A 22,255-nucleotide genomic window follows, 5' to 3' on the forward strand; every position below is an offset into this window, starting at 1 on the left:
TTGTAAAAATAATCTTTTATGAGTAGTCTTTGGATCATTGCCTCTATTTTTATTTTTTAATATGTGAATGAGTGTATTGGGTTATATGCAGCTTCTTGTATTTTACTTTCAATAATTCACTTTATTTTAAAAACACAAAAGACATATTTGTTTATATTATTAATAAAACAGAAAATGAAGTTTATTTTAAATTATCAGTATGCTGTTTTGTTGAAAACTTTTTTTGCTTTTATTTATTTCTTTGTTTATTTATTTATTGAGACAGAGTTTTGCTCTTGTTGCCTAGGCTGGAGTGCAATGACATGATCTCGGCTCACTGCAACCTCCTCCTCCCAGGTTCAAGTGATTCTCTTGCCTCAGCCTCCCAAGTAGCTGGGATTACAGGCGCGTGCCACCCCGCCCAGCTAATTTTTTGTATTTTTAGTAGAGACGGGGTTTCATCATGTTGGTCAGGCTGGTCTTGAACTCCTGACCTCAGGTGATCCACCTGCCTCGGCCTCCCAAAGTAGTGGGATTACAGGTGTGAGCCACCGCGCCCAGCCACTTATTTTAATGTTGTCTATTTTGCTGTGGTAACAGATATTTGAGAGAACAATTTCTGGTTTTGTTGACCTAATCTTTAAAATTTTTGCTTTATATTTCTTAATGTATATTTTTATAAATATACTTTTGAATGTATATAATTTTGAACTTTTAGTCCTTTTTTTTCTTTGTGATGGAGTCTCACTCTGTCACCCAGGCTGGAGTACAGTAGTGCGATCTCAGCTCACTGTAACCTCCGCCTCCCAGGTTCAAGCGATTCTCCTGCCTCAGCCTCCCCAGTAGCTGGGACTACAGATGCATGCCATTACACCTGGCTAATTTTTGTATTTTTAGTAAAGACGGGGTTTCACCATGTGGGTCTCGAACTCCTGACCTCAGGTGATGCACCTGCCTTGGCCTCCCAAAGTGCTGAGATTACAGGAGTGAGCCACTGCGCCCAGCCTTAGTTTTGGCTGTGACTTAAATATCATAAACTTACAATAATGTTACACAGTAATACAAATATGGGTATAATGTGATGGACCACTGGTCCCAGAACTCCTAGCAAGCTAGCTTCAATAATTTCATTAGCTTCACAATCCTGTCTTTTATTTTTATTTATTTTTTTTTTTTGAGACGGAGTCTCGCTCTGTCGCCCAGGCTGGGGTGCAGTGGCCGGATCTCAGCTCACTGCAAGCTCTGCCTCCCGAGTTTACGCCATTCTCCTGCCTCAGCCTCCCGAGTAGCTGGGACTACAGGCGCCCGCCACCTCGCCCGGCTAGTTTTTTGTATTTTTTAGTAGAGACGGGGTTTCACCGTGTTAGCCAGGATGGTCGCGATCTCCTGACCTTGTGATCCGCCCGTCTCGGACTCCCAAAGTGCTGGGATTACAGGCTTGAGCCACCGCGCCCGGCCAACAATCCTGTCTTTTACACAATTAAACATTTTTGACTTCATTTATAGGATTTTGGTAGGCTTTACATTTTTTTTTTGTCACCAATTAAAAATATACTTTAGGCCAGGTGTGGAGGCTCATGTCTATAATCCCAGCACTTTGGGAGGCCAAGGTAGGAGGACTGCTTGAACCCAAGAGTTTATGACTAGCATGGGCAACAGAGGGAGATCCTGTCTCTACAAAAAATTTTTAAAAAATTAGCCAGGCATGGTAGGATGTGCCTGTGGTCCCAGCTACTCAGGAGGCTGAGGTGGGAGGATCACTTGAGCCCAGGAGTTCGAGGCTGCAGTGAGCCATGGTCACACCACTGCATTCCAGCCTGGGTGACAGAGCCAAACCCTATCTCAAAAACAAACAAACAAACAAACAAAATATACACACATACACACACACACAGATATTTTATATAACTTAAAGTATCTCCAGTTATCTCAAAAGGATCTTAATTGTTTAAATTGTTAATATGCAAAGCGAAAGATTTGCATTCAATTTCTTTTTTTTATTGTTTTTTTTTTTTGAGATGAGTCTCACTCATTCAGTCACCCAGGCTGGAGTCAAGTGGTGGGATCTCAGCTCATTGCAACCTCCACCTGCCTCCCAGGTTCAAGTGATTTTCCTGCTCAGCCTCCTAAGTAGCTGAGATTACAGGCATGCACCACCACACCTGGCTAATTTTTGTATTTTTGGTAGATTTGGGGTTTTGTCATGTTGGCCAGGCTGGCCTCGAACTCCTGACCTCATGTAATCCACCTTGCCTCAGTATTCCATAGTGTTGGGATTACAGGTATGAGCCACTGCACCTGGCCTACGTTCAATTTTTTTAATACTAATATAACACTTTTAGTAGAGGGGTGTTAGAAAATCAAATAATAGTAATTCATAAATAAAGAATTGGAAATAACTGACCTTACCAGAAGGACTATGCTGGAGACATTTCCAAAGAAGATTTTGCTCTTCTCTCAGAGAGCAGATCTTCAGAAGTACACATTTAGAGACTAGATATACAAATTAGCTGTTTGATGTTCTTTATTAAGTGTATAAAAAGAAATTAAACTCTTCAACCTAATTGAGAAATAAATGTGCTTAGAAACGTCCAAAACATGAAAATACATGGCATGGGCAATACATAGCAAAGATATGTAACAACAGGAGAAGTGAGTTGTTTTCCCTACTTGTATCTACATTTTATTTGTTCTCATTTATTATTTCTGTATATGTGCTTTTAAAAAATACATTATGTGGCCGGGCGCAGTGGCTCCCACCTGTAATCCCAGCACTTTGGGAGGCTGAAATGGGTGGATCACCTGAGGTCGGGAGGTCGAGACCAGCCTGATCAACATGGAGAAACCCGTCTCTACTAAAAATACAAAATTAGCCAGGTGTAGTGGCACATGCCTGTAATCCCAGGTACTCAGGAGACTGAGGCAGGAGAATCTCTTGAACCCGAGGGAGGTTGCAGTGAGCCGAGATCACGCCACCGCACTCCAGCCTGGGCGACAGAGTGAGACTCTGTCTCAAAAATATATATATATATATGTAATTATGATCTAACTAAATTCTTTTTATCTGAGATCAATATAGGGCCTCTCATTGCACAATTACTTTAATTTGTATTTATATGTTAGGAAGCAGATTAGACCATGTTGTTGTATTGCAATGTGATGTGCTAGAAATTATTATACCACTTTTGCTTTAAAAAAGATATTTAACCTAAAATAAATTAGAATAAAAATTGTGTGCATTCTGGCAGCCAAAAGAGTTCAAATTATATGCCATAAAATTGAAAGTTGTTAGTGACACTTAGTTTTAAAGGAATTACAGACTTTTTAACAAAAAAAACTTAGAGCATTTTTAGGTTCACAGCAAAATTGAGAGGAAGGTACAGAGATATCCTACATACCCACTTCCTTCTACACATGCATAGCTTCCCCCATTGTCGACATCGCCCACTGGAGCGGTACGTTTGTTACAACTGATGAGCATACAATTACACATTATTGTCCAAAATTCATGGTTTGCAATAGAGTTCGCTATTGGTGTTGTACATTTTATGGGTTTATACACGTGTATAATGGCATGTATCTACCATTATAGTATCATAAGGAGTGTTTTCAGTGCCCAGAAATCCTCTATGCTCTGAGTGCTCATCCTTCCCTCCCCATTAACCCCCAGCAACCACTGACCTTTTTACTGTCTCTGTAGTTTTGTTTTTTCCAGGGTGTAATATAGTTGCAATCATATAGTATATAGTATTTTCAGATTGGCTTCTTCCACTTAGTAATATGCATTTAAGATTCCCCCATGTCTTTTCATGGCTTGATAGCGCATTTCTTTTTAGAGCTGAATATTTCATTGCACAAATGTACTACAGTTTATTTATCCATTCATCTAGTAAAGGACAACATGGTTACTTCCAAGTTTGGGCAGTTATGAAGACAGCTGCTATAAACATTCATGTTTAAGTTTTTGTATAGAAAGGTGTTTTTAAGGAAAAAAATAAAGACTCTGACTAGAGCTTATTTGTAGCCTCAGTACCAGCAGAAGTTAATTTCAGATAAAGGGTTAAATATAGAAAATAAATTTTGAATTTATCAGATTTTGAGTTGTATGTGTTCTGCAGTTTAGGTATATAAATTGGATTATCTTTATGAACCAAATATTTTTAGCCTCTGTAAATTGAAAAAGAATAAATGTTGTGTTTTCCATCAATTTTAGCCTGTTCCCAGAACATTGACGTCTGTACTAGAATGCCTGATTATTGCTCATTCAGTTGGAGTGGAAAGTCTTTTTGCTGACTGCATGAAGTAAGTTATGTTAAGTAGTGCTGATACTATTAATTTAGGGATTTTGTTTTTCTATTCTTCAATTTTGTGGGGAACTTTAGAGTTGGCCTGTTTTCTTGGACACAATGTAAGTAAGTAGCTTAGTGCTGTACTAGTTTCACCACTAAATAGAGTAATAATGTAGATATTACTGAAGATACTTAGGATCATTTTATCTTAGCTGAGCCACGGTTAATTATGTTAAAATCTCTGCACATGGGTTTAAGATACTTGTTTACAGGAAAGAGAATATAAAGTCCATTTTAGAGTTCATAAAATCAATAGTATTAGTCAGGTCATATATATATGTACAGTTATGTAATTGAAACCAAAATATTGACTATTATAATGAAAAACATTTTAATTTCTTTAACTTGGTATTCTTTGATTTTAACAGGTGGATTGTAAAGCATTTTGCAAGGTTTTGGTCTGAGAGAAGCTTTGCAAATATACCTGCTGAGATTCAGAAAAGTTGTCTTAATATGTTGATTCAGTCCTTAGTAAGTATAACCTGAATACTCTTTTGTGTGTGTGCCATTAAAAAGTTTATTCAGTTTTGTATAGTACTTTCAGTGATTGAAATATAAATGTAAAATATTATAAAAGCAAGAAGCGTGAACCAATTCAGATAACCTAATCCTAAGATTCAGTTCCTTTGAAACCACTCTCCATACCCAGCTCATCTGTCAGGGTTCAAACTGAGAAGCAGAACCACCAGGATGTGTATATTGATTCATGAACAAAGCAGATATGGTGCCACAGAGAAAGGCTCATGCATTGGTTCAGTAATATCGACCCACTCACCCAGGTGGATCTGGGTACAACAGTGAACCTCTCAGTGGTACCATTCTTCAAGGGAATCAGCCATCTACCTGGTGGCAGGTTGATTACATTGGATCAGTTCCATCCTGTAAAAGGCAGTACTTTGTTCTCACTGGAAAAAACATTGCTCTGGATAGCGATTTGCCTCCCTTGCTCATAATGTTTCTGCTGAAACCGCTATCCATGAACTTACAGAATGCCTTATCCATTACCATGATATTCCACACAGCATCACTTCTGAATAAGGAACTCACTTACCAGCTAATGAAGTATGGAAATTGGTTGGGCCTTGCTCGTGGAATTCACTGGTCTTAGAAAGATCCCAGTCATCCTGAAGCAGCTGGGTTGATAGTAGGTAGGAAAGGCCTTTGAAAACTCAGTTACAGTGCCAGCTAGGTGGCAATGCCCTGTGGGACTGGGGCAGTATCCTCCAGGATGCAATACATGCTCTAAATCAGATTTTGATTTATGCTGCTGTTTCTCCTCTAGCGTGGATTCATGGGCCTAAAAACCACAGTTTGGAAATAGGTGTGGCACCACACACAATTACTCCTAGTGATTCAGTAGCAAAATTTTTGCTTCCTATCCTCCCAACTTTAGGCTCTGCTGATTTATAAGTCTTAATCCCCAAAAGAAGAATGCTTCCATGTGGGGACACAGGTAATGATTCTGTTGAACTGGAAGTTAAGACTGCCCTCGTATGGCCACTGTAAACCCACAGGCAAAGAAGGGGAATTATTGATAGATTGAGCCCATCAAGAGGAAATTGAGTTGCTACTACACAGTGTGGGTAATGTAGAGTACCTCTGGAATGCAGTACTCATAGGTTCTATGAGTAAAATCAATAGAAAGCTGTAAGAACCCAAGTTAGGCAGTGCTGATGATGGCCTCGATTTTTTGAGAATAAAATTTGGGCCACCCTTCCAGATAAGAAACTATGAATAGTGAAGTACTTGCTGAGGGCAAAGGGAATATGGAGTGGTTAGTAGAAAAAGATATGTAAAAATAACAGCTACAGCTATGTGAGGAATTACAGAAGTGAACACTGCAGTACTGATACAAACATTCATATTCCTTCTTAATATATGTTTGTCTATATATTAATCAAATATTTTTGTTTCTCCTACTGTCTCATTCCGCATCATCTAATATAAGACATGTTAATAATAGTTAACTTTGTATCTACATATTTAAGTTACAAAATATCAAAGAAAACTGTGAATCAGATTGAAGGAGAATGAACATCCCCTGAAAACAAAAAAAAGGAACTCATATCCTGTCTTTTAGAAGGAAGGGGTTAGGATGTTTGTTGTGTGGAGGGATAGTTGTATCATGTTAGGTGGAAGCATGACTGTTATTTTCTCCATTTGAGAACTAAGTATGGTTTTAAGAGATGTGTATGGTTTTAAGAGATGCCAGGTTGACAAGATGTTGACTGTGTAACATGTTAGTTTCACTAGGGTCAACTACACTTCACAGAATTTCCTTCTTGTATGTTTCTAGTTAGAGTGGCCAAAAGAGACAATTTTGTGTGAAATTTGGAGGATGAGAGTGAAACAGCAGCTGTTTTTGGCTTTTATACTAGGAAGGTTGGAACACTACTGCAGTGTTCATTTACGCTAGGAAAGTTATTTACTGGCTCACTGCAGTCAGGTCTGTAACTGTTCTTCCTTGCCCTATATCCTCCTTCAGCTTCTCTTACCCCGTGCCATGTATATGTCTAGCTCCATAATGAAAGGCACCAGCATCTCCTGCAGGATACCCATTGCATCCAGGTTGGAGGCAGTAAGACTGATGTGAGTCCATCCTTATCAACCAGCTGATGCTCTTGGGTGTCAGTTTGTTCTCACTCTCCCCAACATTACATCTTTCCTCTTCTCAACTGCCTGCCCTGTGGAATTCAAACTACACCATCAGATACAAAGGCTGTTTAAGCAGCTCCTACAATTGTGTAAGGTCAACTCCCTGTAACAAATTTCTTTATTCAGTAAGTCTGCACTTGATGTCATTGATGGGTCCTTGGAATCTTAGAATCTTGGAATCTAATTTAACTTTAAGCAAAACAATGTATAGCAAAACTAATTTTACTGTATATAGACTAATGGATATGAACAAGAGTTAAGTTCCTATGGCATATTTCTGGTCACAAAAAGATCATCAGCCTTCTAGTAAAGACCTAAGACACTTCTTATATTGAACATTGAAGTAAATGTGAGCTATACATACATTTCAGAAATATTAATAAAAACAAGGTAATTATTTACCCAGTTTTTGGTGAATCCGTGAGTGGCAGTAGTAGCAATGGTGGGTTAAATCAAGGAATAAATGTTTGCAAAGCAAAAATTGTAAAGAACACCTCCTACTATATGCAGTTCCAAAGCAGTCACAAATATGGCAGGCTCATTGAGTGTTTTTATACTGCATCGCTTATTGTCATATATTTGTATGATCACCATATGCTTTATGAATTTTTACTTTACAATAATTTGTATTCATTCATTTTCCAACATGCTTTTTCTGGTTTCAGTTGTGGGTGGCTGGAACCTGTCCTTGCAGCTAAAGGCCCAAGGTTGGAACCAAACCTGGACAGGATGCCATTCCAGCGCAGGGTGTACTCACAGCACAGAACACTCACTTATACTGGGACATTGTAGAGACGCCAGTTCAGCTAATGTACACATCTTTGGGATGTGAGAGGAAACTGTAGTGTCCAGAGAAAACCCATGCAGGCATGGTTAAAACATGAAAACTCTACACAGACAATGGCCTGGCCAGGAATCCTTTTTTCCCTTATCAACATTATAATGAAACAACAGTAAACAAAATGACATTATTCACGGACCTCTTATGTATATCTAAATACCTTCTAGTGGTCCCGTGAACCCTGAAGGATAACATCAGACTGGGTTACATAGAAGATACGTCGAAATCTAACTGAGAAAACACGTGTAGGATATCAGCTGTTGAGATACCACTACAAAAAGTAAATGTAAGGCTGGGCGCAGTGGCTCCTGCCTGTAATCCCAGCACTTTAGAAGGACAAGGCAGGTGGATCACCTGAGGTCAGGAGTTTGAGACCAACCTGGCCAACATGGTGAAACCCCATCTCTACTAAAAATACAAAAAATTAGCTGGGCGTGGTGGTACATGCCTGTAATCCCTGTAATCTGAAAGAGCAAGCAGTCTTTTTTTTTTTTTTTTAGTAATAACCCCAGATTGACCTTTTAGAAAATCTTATAATATGTACATGCAATATTAATAGTGTTATTTTTAAACATAGTTCCAAATTGTTATGTTTTTACACATTTGAAACTAACTTAAAAAATGAATTGCATTTTAAAAAATTTCTTGTGTGTTTGCAGATCTCACAAAGCATTACTTCTGACCAATTCTTATTAATGTGACTTTTACCTGTGGGAAGTAATTTATATATGAATTATATCTGGCAATTCTAGTTCATTAATATTACTTTCTATATATTTTCTTATTCATCCTTATTTTGGAAAGAATACTTAACATGGTATCTATGCTGTTAACAAATTTTTAAGCGTACAGTACAGTATTGTCAATTATAGGCACACAGTTGAACATCAGATCTCTCATCTTTCGTTAACTGAAACTTAATGCCCAGTGATAGCAACTCCCTATTTTCCCATTCCCCAGCTCCTGGCAACCACCATTCCGTTCTCTGATTCTATGAGTTTGACTTGTAATGGAATCATACAGTATTTGCCTTTTCTGTGACCGGCCTATTTCACTTAGGATAATGTCCTCAACATTCATCCATGTGGTCACATATTACAGAATTTCCTTCTTTTTAAAGAATGAGTAATATTCTGCTATATGTATACACCACATTTTCTTCATTCATCCACTAGTGGACATTTAGATTGCTTTCACATGTTGACTATTGTAAATAGTGCTGCAGTGAACATGGTAGTGCTAATATTTCTTTGGAATCCTGATTTCAGTTCTTTTGAATGAATGCTGATGTGTTTTGAATGTTTGTCCTCTCCAAGTCTCATGTTGAAATGTAATCTCCAGTGTTGGAGGTGGGGCTTGGGAGGGATTTGAGTCATGGGGGCAGATCCCTTATGAATGGTTTGGTGCCATCCCCATGGTGATGAGTGAGTTCTCACTCTAGTAGTTCAGGTGAGACCTGGTTGTTTAAAAAGGAGCCTGGTATCTCCCCACTCTGTCTCTTACTCCCTCTCTCACCATGTGATGTGCCTGCTCCCCCATTACCTTCCAACATGATTGTAAGCTTCCTGAGGCCGTCATCAGAAGCTGAACAGATGTGGATGCCATGCTTATACAGCCTGCAGGGCCATGAGCTAATAAACCTCTTTTCCTTATAAATTGCTCAGCCTGCAGTGTTCCTTTCGTAGTGATGCAAACAGGCCAACACAAATACCCAGAAGTAGGATTTTTGGATCATATAGTAGTTCTATTTTTAATTTTTTGAGGAACCTCCATACTGTTCTACATAGCAGCTGCACCATTTTGCATTCCTGCCAGTGGTGTACAAGTGCTCCCTATTCTCCACATCCTCACCAAGACTTGTTATCTTTTATTTTTTTGATAATAGCCATCTAAACAGATGTGCGGTGACATCCCCTTGTGGTTTTAATTTGCCTTTTCCTGATGATTAATGACACAGAACATCTTTTCATATACCTGTTGGCCATTTGTATGTCATCTTTGGAGAAATGTGTATTCAAGTCTTCAGCCAATTTTTAATTGTGTTACCAGATTTTTGCTATTAAATTGTAGGAGTTCTTATATATTTTGGAATTAGCCCCTTATGACATGTATGGTGTGCAGTATTTTTCCCCATTCTGTAGATTTTTTCAATGTCTTGTTTTCTTTGCTGTATGGAGACTTTTTAATTTGATATAGTTTCACTAGTTTATGTTTGCTTTCGTTGCTTGTCCTTTTGGTATCATATCTGTGAAATCATTACCAAGACCAATGTCATGAAGCTTTCCCCTCTGTTTTCTTCTAGGAGTTTTAGAGTTTCAGGTCGTAAGTTAGAAGTCTTAAATCCATTTTGAGTTGATTTTTGTGTATGTTGTACGATAAGGATCAAATTGTATTCTTTTGCTTATGGATATCGAGTTTTCCCAGCACCATTTGTTGAAGAGACTTTCTTGACCCATTGTGTATTCTTGGCACCTTTACTAAAGAGCAGTTGTATGTATGCGGATGTATTTCTGGGCTCTCTGTTCTGTTCCATTGATCTCTATGTCTGTCTTTAGGCCAGTAATCACACTGTTTTAGTTACTACAGCTTTGTTATATATTTTGAAATCAGAAACTCAAAGTCACTCCAACTTTTTCCTTCTTTCTTAAGATTAATTTGGCTATTCGGGGTTTTTCGTGGTTCCATATGAATTTTAGATTTGTGTTTTCTATTTCTATAAAAAAAGCAATCAAGATTTTGATAGAGATTGCACTGTATTCATAGATCACTTTGTGTAGTATGGACTTTTTAGCAACATTAAGTCTTCCAATCCATGAGTACTAGATGTCTTTCTGTTTGTCTTCTTTAATTTCTTTTTAACATTTCTATCTATCTGTTTATTTATGAGACAGGGTCTTGCCCTGTTCCCCAGGCTGGAATGCAGTGGCATGATCATAGCTCACTGCAGCTTTGAACTCCTGGTCTCAAGTGATCCTCCTGCCTCAGCCTCCCAGGTAGCTGGAATTACAGGCACAAGCCACTGTGGCCAGCTGTGCCTTCTTTAATTTCTTTCATCAATGTTTTGTAGTTTTTAGCATACAAGTCTTTCACCTTCTTAGATAAGTTCATTCTTAAGTATTTTACTCTTTGGTGCTATTGCAAATGGGATTTTTTTCTAATTTCCTTTTCAATCATAAAAATTGTTAGTTGAAATGCAACTGATTATTGTATGTTCATTTTTTTTATCTTTCATCTTTACTGAATTTATTTTAACAGTTTTTTGGTGGAGTGTTTAGAGTTTTCTATACATAAGATTATGTTATCTGCAAGCAGGGACAATTTTACTTCTTCCTTTACAGTTTGGATGCCATATTATTTCTTCTTCATACCTGATTGTTCTGGTTAGGACTTCCAGTACTATGTTGTGGAGAGAATAGAAGTGGAGAGAATGAGCATCCTTGCCTTGCTCCAGGTATTAACTTAAAGGAAAAGTTTTCTGGGTAAACCTTGGGTATGATGCTAGTGGTGGGCTTGTGGCCTCTATTATGTGGAGATAATTTACTTCTATTCCTAACTTGTTGAGAGTTTTCAATCATGAAAAGCAAATTGAATCTTGTCAAATACTGTTTCTGCCTTTACCTCAGTCAGTTACCTCAGTCATTTACCAAAGTCGTTTGACTTTTATCCATTCTGTTAATGATGTGGGTTGCATTAATTGATTTACATATGTTGAATCATCCTTGTATCATAGGAATAAATACCACTAGTTCATGGTGAATTATCTTTTTAAGTACTGTTGAATTCAGTTTGCCAGTGCTTTGTTGAGGATTTTAACATCTATGTTCATCAGGGATATTGGCATATAATTTTTCTTTTCTTGTAGTATTCTTATGTGGCTTTGATGTCAGAGTAATGCTGGCCTTGTAAAATGAGGGAAATATTCCCTCCTCTTCAGTTTTTTGGAAGGGTGTGAGAAGGATTGGTATTAGGTCTTTCCTTTAACTAGCAGAATTCAGTAATGAAGCCATCAGTAGAATTCAGCAATGAAGCCATCAGTTCCTGGACTTTTCTTTGATGGGAGACTTTTTATTACAGCTCAATCTCCTACTCATTATGAGTCTGTTCAGATTTTCTATTTCTTCATGATTCAACCATAATAGGTTGTATGTGTCTAGGAATTTATCCATTTCTTCTAGGTTACCTTCTTTATTGGCTTATAATTGTTTATAACAGTCCCTTATGATCATTTTAATTTGTGTGGCATCTATTGTAATGCCTCCTCTTTCATTTTTGATTGTATAATATTTATTTGCATCTTCTCTGCTTTTTTTCTTAGCATAGTTAAAGTTAAATGATTGTCAATTTTGTTTATCTTTTCAAAAAAGCAACTCTTAGTTTTGTTAATTTTTTAAAAATCGTTTTTCTATCCTCTATTTATTTCTGCTCTAATCTTTATTTTTTCCCTTGGTTTGCTAACTTCAGGCTTAGTTTCTTCTTTTTTTAGTTCCTTGAGGTATAACGTAAAGTTTTTTTTTTTTTTTCAGATCTTTTTGTTTTTAATGTAGGCATTTATTGCTGTAAACTTTCCTCTTAGTTCTGCTTTTGTTGCATCCCATAAGTTTTGGTGTTTTGCGTTGTTGTTTTTGTTTGTTTCAAGATATCTTCTAATTTATCCTTTGATTTCTTCTTTGGTCCATTGGTTGTTCAAAAACGTGTTAATTTCTACAATTTGTGTATTTTTCAGTTTTTCTTCTGCTGTTGATTTCTGCTTTCATTCCATTGTGTTCAGAAAAGATGCTTGGTATGATTTCAGTTGTCTTAATTTTGTTAAGACTTATTTTGTGGCTGAATGTGATATATTCTTGAGAACATTTTGTTTATGTTTAAGAAGACTGTATTTTCTGCCCCCGTTGGTTGGAATGTTCCGTATAGCTATGTTAGGTCCATTTGGTCGATAGTGTTTTTGAAGTCCAATATTTCTTTATTGATTTTTCTGTCTGATGTATTCATTATTCTTTTTAGTCAGTTAGTTTAGAGATGGAGTCTCACTTTGTCTCCCAAACTGGAGTTCAGTGGCATGATCATAGCTCACTACAGCCTCAAACTCCTTGGCTTAAGTGATCCTTCTGCCTCAGCCTCCCAAGTAGCTGGAACTACAGGCACGTGCCACCATAGCTTTTTTTCTTGGTAGGGATAGGGTCTTGCTGTATTGCCCAGGTTGGTCTTAAAATCCTGGCTACTTTCTTCCAAAGTGATCCTCCCATCTCAGCCTTCTGAGTTTCTGGGATTACAGGCATGAGCCACTGTGCCCAACATGTTGTATTCACTATTGAAAAGTTGTGTATTGAAAGTTCCTACTATCTTTGTATTGCCATCTCTCTCTCTCTTCAGATCTATTAATACTTGCTTTATATATTTAGGTACTGTGATGCAGGATGCATATATATTTATAATTTTTATATCTTCCTATCTTCTTTTTATCATTTCTTTTAGCATATTATTTTATCATTACATAATGTCTGTCTCTTGTGACAAGTTTTGACTTAAAGTCTATTTTGTTGATAAGGTATAGCCACTCTTACTCTTTTTATTACCATTTGTATGGAATATCTTTTTTTATTCCTTCACCTCCAGCCTAAATGTGTTGTTAAATCTCAAGTGAGTCTCTTGTAAACAGTATATCATTGGATCTTGTTTTTGAATCCACTTAGCCACTCTGTCTTTTGATTGGATAGTTTATTTATATTTTAAGTAATTATTGAGAGGAAAGGATTTACTATTGCCATTTTATTATTTTCTGTTGTCCTATAGTTCTTTGGTCCCTCTTTTTATCTCCTGCTGTCTTCCTTTGTGCTTTATTTTCTTAATATTGATATACTAAAAAATTTTTTTCTCTTTTTTGGTATAACTTCTATATGTATTTTATTTATAATTACCATGGGGCCTACATAAATATCTCATAGATATAACAGTCTATTTTAAGCTCAATCACATACACAGAAATTCTCCACTTTTACTTCTCCCCCCACACATACACTCTGTTACTGATTTCACCATTTATATCTACCTATAGTACATATTTGTTAATATACTTTTTAGTTATAGTTATTTTTAATACATTTATCTTTTAACTTATATGCAAAAATTAAAAGTGATTAATTCAGTTGTAACAAATATACCACTCTGGTGTTGAATGTCAATAATGGGAGAGGCTGTGCGTTGTGTGAGATCAGGGGGCTTATGGGAAATCTCTGTACTTTCCTCTCAGTTTTGCTGTGAACCTAACACCATGCTTAAAAAATGAAAAAAAAATTTAAGACAGGGTCTCACTCTGTCACCCAAGCTATAGTGCAGTGGCATGATCACAGCTCACTGCAGCCTTGAGCTCCTGCCTCAGCCTCCCGAGTAGCTGAAACTACAGACACGTGCCATCACACCTGGCTGATTTTTGTAGAAATGGTTTTGCCATGTTGCCCAGGCTTGCCTCAAACTCCTGGGGTCAAGCGATCTGCCTAGATCAGCCTCTGAAAGTGTTGGAATTACAGGCATGAGACACTGTGCCCAGCCAATATCTTTTTTTTTTAAGTGATTTATTCACTACCATAAGTGATACAGTACTCATTACTCTTTGTTTGTTTATATGTATTTTTCTTTTCTTTTCTTTTTTTCCTGGAGATAAGGTCTTGCTCTGTCACCTAGGCTGGAGTGCAGTGGCTCACTGCAGTCTCAGCTTCCTAGGCTCAACCAATCCTCTCACCCCACAGCCTCCCAAGTAGCTGGGACTGCAGGTGCATGCCACCACAACCAGCTAATTTTTTGTATTTTTTTGTAGAGACAGGGTTTTGCCGTATTGCTCAGGCTGGTCTCGAACTCCTGAGCTCAAGTGATCTGCCCACCTTGGCCTCCCAAAGTGCCTGGATTACAGGCATGAGCCACCATGCCTGGCCTTATATATTTTTCTTCACCAATGAGTTTTATACTTTCTTATGCTCTCATGTTACTTTTTAATGTACTTTTGTTTCAACTTGAATTCCTATTAGCACTCCTTATAAGTCAGATCAACTGGTGATTAATTTTCTCAGCTTTTGTCTTTTTCTTGCCCTCATTTTTGAAGGACAGTTTTGCCAGGTTTAGTATTCTTGGTCGGAAGGGTTTGTTTTTAAAAAGCACTTTGAATATATCATTGCACTCCCTTATTGCCTGTAAGCTTTCTGCTGGAAAATCTGCCTTTAGTCTTATAAACATTCCCTTGTGCATAAGTTGCTTTTTTCTTGCTGCTTTCAAAATTTGCTTTTACTTTGGCAGTTTGATTATATGTCTCACTGTGGATTTCTTTGGATTCATCTTATTTGGGAGTACTTTGGGCTTCCTGGATCTGGGTGTCTGTTTCCTTCTCCAGATTTGGGAAGTTTTCAGCCATTATTTCTTTCAATAAGTTTTCTGACCGTTTTTCTCCTTTCTCCTTTGGAACTTTAGTAATGTGTGTGTTTCGCCACAGTGCCTTAAACTTTCTTTACTATTTTTCTTTCTTTTTGCTCTTCTGACTGAATAATAATTTCAATGACCTGTCTTTGAATTTGCTTATTCTTTCTTCTCTTTGATCTAGTCTGCTGTCGAACACCTTTAAAGAATTTTTCAATTCAGTAATTGTATTCTTCAGCTCCATGATTTCTGTTTGGCACTTTTAAAATGTTGTATATCTCTTTACTGAAATTATTACTTTGTCATGCATTATTTTCCTGACCTTGGTGTGAACATCTTTATGATGATGATATTGAATTATCTGTGAGCTAAATCATATATCTCAATTTCATTTAGGCCAGTTTCTGGAGATTTATTTTGTTCTTTGGAACATATTTCTTTGTTCATTTTCCTTAACTCTGTTTGTATCTGCACATTAGATTAACAGCTACCTCTTCCAGTTCTCATGGACAGGAAGAAGACCCTTAATAATCAGCCCAGCCAGAGGTTCAGGGCCTCTCAAACCTTCTTGCTAGTCAAACTCACTTTCTTTGTAGTGGCTTCCAAGCATCTAGAGTATACTGGGTCATATTAGTGCTCTGAGTCAAGTTTCTTGGGTAGCCCTCAGAAAAGTTAGGTCATTGGATATTCCTCTACACTCCTTCCTGCCCCAAGTAGAAGGCGGGATTTGGGGCTTTTCCAGCTGTTCACTCTCTACTGAGACAAGTGAAGGGGCTCTGGCAACTAGTCGCATGCAACATCATCTCACTTCTTTGTTCTCATTGGCCCTCAGATGGCTAAGACATGCCACGTCCCATTAGCACTCTAAAAGAGCAGGACAGAAACCTGTTCTTTGGACAGTCCTCATAAAAGTTGGGGCTTTGGATACACATTTCAATTCTTTGTCTCCCTAGGGAGATGTTGGGAACTAGAAGCTGTCGTCTACTCACTGTGTGCTGAGCAAGAGTGAGAGACTGTGCTGACTCTCGGTCAGAATCACCATCTCTGTTCTCACTAGTCCCCAGGTGACTACCAGCCCAAATCACCATTTGTGTTCTTTCCCAGGTAGCTAGAGTTTGCTGGGTCCCATCAGCACTCCAAGACTGCAAGACAGAAATCAGTCATGCAGGCAACCCCTGGAAAAGTTGGATGTTTGATACATGGTCTAACTCTTTCCGTCCCCAGGGAGAAGCTGGGAGCTTGTGGTTTTCTTCCCAGTTGTACAGCTCTGTGCCAGGGGTAGGATTCTGGTGAGAGTGTGTCTCAAATTTCCCTATCAGCTTCAAAGTGTCTGGTTTCATGCTCATTCTCAGTGCAGGAGCCTTTCAACTAGCTTCTCAATTTCTCACAAAGAGAATTTGTTAATTGTTGAATCAGTGTGTTTATGGGGGAAGGAGGGTTTAGGGCTTCCTATTCTGCCATCTTGCTGATGTCACTTCTCAAACAGTCTTCTTAAGCCTTCTTTAGTTCTAATTCAGTTCAGCCACATGTGCCATGGAAGGTGCGCTGATCCATCAAGTATTTCTTTGTCATCAAGGGAGATTTGAAAGTGCTACTACATTAGCGTATAACATGGAGAATTTTTAAGTATGTTTTAGTGTGAGGAACTTTAAATTTTTATCTTTCTTTGTCACCAAGTCAAAAGACAGATAACATTTCATATGATATTTATAACACTAATTTTCCTAGTATATATAGAGTTTCTACAAATTGATTTTTAAAATCAAAGCGAAACATAGGATAGAATTAGATAGTTCACTAAGGAAATACAGATACCTCTTAATTTGATGAGCAGATCCTGAACTTCATTAGAGAAGACATGAGAACTACCATGTCAGACCATTTTCTGTCTTTCGGAATAATGAAAAGAAATTTTCACTGTGTTAGTAAGAATATATGGGATAAATATTCTGATTTATTCCTGGGAAGGTCGTAAATTAGCACACCTTTTTCTGTGTTTCCTAAGCTTTTTATTTGTGACCCAGAATAAAAAGATGTTTTTTGTTTGTTTTGTTGTTGTTTTCATTGCAACCCAATACACTAACACATATAGGACAGAAACACAAGTTTCACAAAAGATCTCTTAGCCTTATTTCATATGATGTACTGGTGTTTTCTATGTTTCTCCTTCCTTTCTCACCCACCCACCCCCTTCTTTCTTTTGTTTTCTAGTGCTGATTGTGAACCACTAAATACATTTCTCTAGGTTGCAATGGAGGAGTCTACCACTTGAAAAACAGTGCTCCATTGATTGTATATTGGCAGTGTTTTGGATACCCCTGATGTCCCACCTTATAGCCTCTTGGCCCATGTTTGTACTGAAACTATTGCTGCAGCATCTAGCTGCCCGTGGATGTGATTCTGACAGCACTTTCCCTCAGCCACATCACATACACATCTTTCTCACTTTCTGTCCTGAGGCTTCACTGCTACTCTACATGAGATACCTGCAGCTCAGCAATTCTGAACCTGTGTAAACCTGGAGGTGAAAGAGAGTTAACATCCCTGAGGGAAAGCCTTGACCAGTGGGAGAAGAGAGCCAGTGGTTAATGTTTCCTTGTTCTGTCTGTTGGATGGATAATTCAAAGTGTGTCCTTCATAGCTCTTCAGAGGGTCCCCAACAAGATTGAGTCCCAGTTGCCTACAATAGTGAATTCTGTATTAGTGCTTTTCAAACTTTAATGTATCTGCAAAACACTTGGGGGTCTTGTTTAAATGCAGATTCTAATTCAGTAAGTCAAGGGAGGATACAGAGATTATGTATTTCTAACAGGCTCTGGCTAGCTGACGCCACTTTGAGTAGTAGAGAGATAGAAAATACACCCATGAATTGGCTTTCCTTCCTTTCTTCCCTGTTGCACTCTTCCAGCACCTCAGATCCCCCAGGATCACTTCACAAATAAACTGTCTGCATATAAGCCTGTTTCTCAGGCTCAATTTTTAGGCAGAATCCAGGTTAAGAGAAGTAGTATTGACCCAGCAATTCTACTTCTAGAAATGTATCTTGTAGATATTTTCACATATATGTGAAATAATGTTGTATACAAGGTAAGTCATTACGACATAATAGCAAAACTGAAAACAATGTAAATGTCTTTAAGCACAGGACTGGTTAAATGACTTGTGATATGTCTATATTATGGACAATTACATGGCTATTAAAACAGAAAAAATATGTATGCTGGTAAGAAGAATATTCAAGATGTGTGCTAAGTGTAAAGGGGAAGATACAGAGTACTGTGCATATTAATGCCTTCATTTGGATAAATAAGCAGAAAATTACATATATGTTTTATTTGTATATGCATAAAATAACTGGAAAGATAAGGGAAAAAATAATAGTGGTCGTAAAATGGATGGTTTGGGGACAGGGAGGAGAGGAAGACTTTTCGTAGAATGTCCTTTATACATTTTGAATTTTTTTTTTTTTTTTGAGCAGTAGCAAGGTTTATTGTGAGAGTGAAAGGACAAAGCTTCCACAGCGTGGAAGGGGACCCGAGTGGGTTGCCCTATATTTGAAATTTTAAAACTATGTGATTGTATTAACTGTTGAATTAAAATTTAAGTGTTTGGTCTAAAAGTATTACTTTTTTTTTCTTTGAATCTCGAGGTACTCTAGCATTTAATGTTTATCATATATTCAGATGAGTATGGAATAAGATCATGTATCACCTATGTTATTTAACTATGTCCATATAGTAGTTTTCCAAGCTAAATTATGACGGTTATACTCTATATCTGTGGTTTTTTTAAAAATGCTACTGTCAGAGCACATCACATTATGTATATAGTAAGCACTTTGTAGATACCTGCCAAATTTATTTAAATACCTTACATTTGACTTCCTTACCAGAGCAGTGCCTGCAGTAGAACTGATTGAGCTTATTGTCTAAAACTTAGTAATTGCACAGTTACTCAGGAAGTCACTGGAAGAGGAAACGACAATGGTTCTAAAAATGAGACGAATTATAGCAAAGTATGACTTTTTTTTCTTTTACTCAAAGCAGTGGAAGAATATAATACATTTTTTAAGGATTATTGGCTGGGTGCAGTGGCTCACACTTATAATCCCAGCACTTTAGGAGGCTGAGGTGGGAGGATCACTTGAAGCCAAGAGTTCAAGACCAGCCTGGACAGCATGGCAAGACTCCAGCCCTACAAAAATTTTTTTAGAGCTGGGCATGGTAGCTCACACCTGTAATCCCAGCATTTTGGGAGGCTGAGGCGGGTGGATCACTTGAAGCCAGGAGTTTCAGACCAACCTGACCAATGTGGTGAAACCCCGTCTCTACTAAAAATACAAAAAATTAGCTGGGCATGGTGGCATGCACCTGTAATCCAAGCTATTCACATGACTGAGGCACAAAAATTGCTTGAACTGGGGAGGTGGAGGTTGCAGTGAGCTGCGATCGCACCACTGCACTCCAGCCTGGGTGACACAGCAAGGCCTCGTTGCAGTGAGCCGAGATCGCACTACTGCATTCCAGCTGCGGGGTCTCGCTCTGTCGCCCAGGCTGGAGTGTAGTGGTGCAATATCGGTTCACTGCAAGCTCTGCCTCCCAGGTTCACGCCATTCTTCTTCCTCAGCCTCCCAAGTAGCTGGGACTACAGGTGCTTGCCACCACACCCAGCTAATTTTTTTTGTATTTTTAGTAAGGATACCAATGTTAGCCAGGATGGTCACAATCTCCTGACCTCGTGATCTGCCCGCCTCGGCCTCCCAAAGTGCTGGAGTTACAGGTGTGAGCCACCGCGCCTGGCCAATACTTTTTTAAAAAATAAACATGCACCTATGGTTTCAGCTACTTGAAAGGCTGAGGCAGGAGGATCACTTGATCTCAGGAGTTTGAGGCAGCAGTGAGCCATGTTCAAGCCACTACATTCCAACCTGGGTGACAGAGCAAGACTTGTGTCAAAGAAAAGAAAGAATTATTAGTAAATGGTTAAAATTTTTAGTTTTGAAGTTGAAAGATTAAACTTGTTATCTTAGAGATTGATTGATAGACTCTGTCTCCAATCACGTTAAAAGATCAGCAAATAAATTTTAGTCTCTACTATAACCCAGTTTTATACTAGGCCCTGAGGATACATTGGTGAACTAAAACAGAGGTAGTTTTACACTCATTGAACATACAGCCTAGTGAGGGAGACAGACATTAATCATATAGTAATGTTCATGTTTGATTAATTACAAATGAACTAAGTGCTCTAACAAAAAACGACAGATTTTCTTATAGTGTGTATAAAAGGAATCTGATGTAGATGTATGGTATCAGGGAAGACGTAGTGCTTCTGGACCTAAAAAAAAAAACAAAAAACAGAAGCTGTGTAAAGTCCACATCATGCTGTCTGTGTTAGGTATTTCAGTCATTTCCAGATTTATCAATGATAATCTATTGCTGTGTAACAAACCACGCCCGAACTAAGCGACTTGAAAAGACTTCTCACAATTCTGTGAGTTCACTGGGTGATTCTTCTGCTGGTCTTGTCTATGGCGGCTGCATTCAGCTGGGGACTGAGCTGGGGATCTGGTCCTCCTGCACCAAATGTTCTTCCTTACCAGGCTTCTTTTGGCATTCTCAGAAGGTAAAGACTGAAGCTGCAAGCCTTCTTGAGGCCTACGCTCTAGAACTTGCACATCAACCCTGTTGGTTAAGGCAAGTGAAAAGGCTAGTAGTCTAGATTCAAGACTGAGGAAATAGATTCCACCTCTTGGTGGATGGAATTTGTGGCCATGTTTTTCAATTACCAGTCTATCAAGTAACTAATTAATAAATAGTTATTTACTAAGTATTGCTTTAAGAACTGGAAATAAAACATGAATAAGATACAGTAATCTATAAGTTGCCTTTTTTTCCTTTTCCTTGAAGTACATGGTATTTGTGCATTGTCATTCCACTTTCCATAGAGATCAATATTTGTGAATGTTTTTTTCCATGGTATAATAATGAATCATGAAATGAATAAAATATAAACAGCAGAGTCTTACCTAATTAGAGAAGAGGAGGAAAATCCCTGGGAATTATAAGTAATTTTTAACCTTTCCAAATTTGCGTAAAGAACACATATTTTGTAGTCAGAAAAGAGTGAATGCTATGCTGGTGGAGCCATGCAGTTATGAATGGTATCTGTAAGCACAGAAATTACCTTAGTAGTGATAATCTTAGGGAACTCAAATTTTTCTTTCTAGTTATTATCACTTTGCTGTCAGGTTTATTTTAGCTACTTTTTTTTTCTTTCTTTCTTTTTTTTTTTTTTTTGAGGCGGAGTCTTGCTCTGTCACCCAGGCCAGAGTGCAGGGGTCTGATCTCGGCTCACTGCAACCTCTGCCTCCCGGGTTCAAGCAACTCTCCTGCCTCAGCCTCCTGAGTAGCTGGGATTACAGCTGTGCACCACCATGCCTGGCTAATTTTTGTATTTTTAGTAGAAGTGGGGTTTCACCATGTTGGCCAGGCTGATCTTGAACTCCTGACCTCAAGTGATCCACCCTCCTCAGCCTCCCAAAGTTCTGGGATTATAGGAATGAGCCACCGTGCCCCACCTGTTTTAGCTACCTTTTAAAGCTGGTTTCTTCCTAGCCCAAACTTTACCCTTTTGAATAATTCTGAATGAATGAGTAAATAAACATTATATGTAAAACTAATGACAAAGACATTAGCTACCTGGAATTTTGTTTTTGCAGGAAACATCCCACAACAACAAAAGTATTTGATTTGCTTAGAGAGTTACTTTATGAGCAGTAATACCATCTAACTTTTTCAATTTTTTTTTAAAATCTAAGAATGATAAGAATGCTGCTTTTCTTCTGATGGAAAGTGACAGGCTAATCATCAGTTTACCCAGAGTGAAGTGGACAGAAGTGGCACTGACCATGGCGTCTCAGCTTCAAGAAAAATGTATTGCATTTATTGTAGAAAACTTCTCCAAGATTATTCAGAGTGAAAATTTTGCTCTTCTCTTACAGGTACTATGTCTAAAATTATATCCTATA

General features: G+C 38.0%; 1 protein-coding gene across 3 annotated transcripts in view; it reads left to right on the forward strand.

Moving 5' to 3' along the window:
• The window catches only part of LOC101004026 (AP2-interacting clathrin-endocytosis protein), a 95,477-nt gene that overhangs the window by 55,478 nt on the left and 17,744 nt on the right, over positions 1-22,255 (forward strand). For all 3 annotated transcript variants that reach the window (XM_009212890.4, XM_021944086.2, XM_009212867.3), the window contains 3 exons: positions 4,193-4,281; positions 4,697-4,799; positions 22,046-22,228. In XM_009212890.4, the coding sequence (XP_009211154.3) occupies positions 4,193-4,281; positions 4,697-4,799; positions 22,046-22,228 (375 nt within the window). The remainder of the gene's footprint in view (positions 1-4,192; positions 4,282-4,696; positions 4,800-22,045; positions 22,229-22,255) is intronic.

The sequence above is a fragment of the Papio anubis genome, chromosome 1, assembly GCF_008728515.1.
Source record: "Papio anubis isolate 15944 chromosome 1, Panubis1.0, whole genome shotgun sequence".
In the NCBI taxonomy this organism is placed as follows: Eukaryota; Metazoa; Chordata; class Mammalia; order Primates; family Cercopithecidae; genus Papio; species Papio anubis.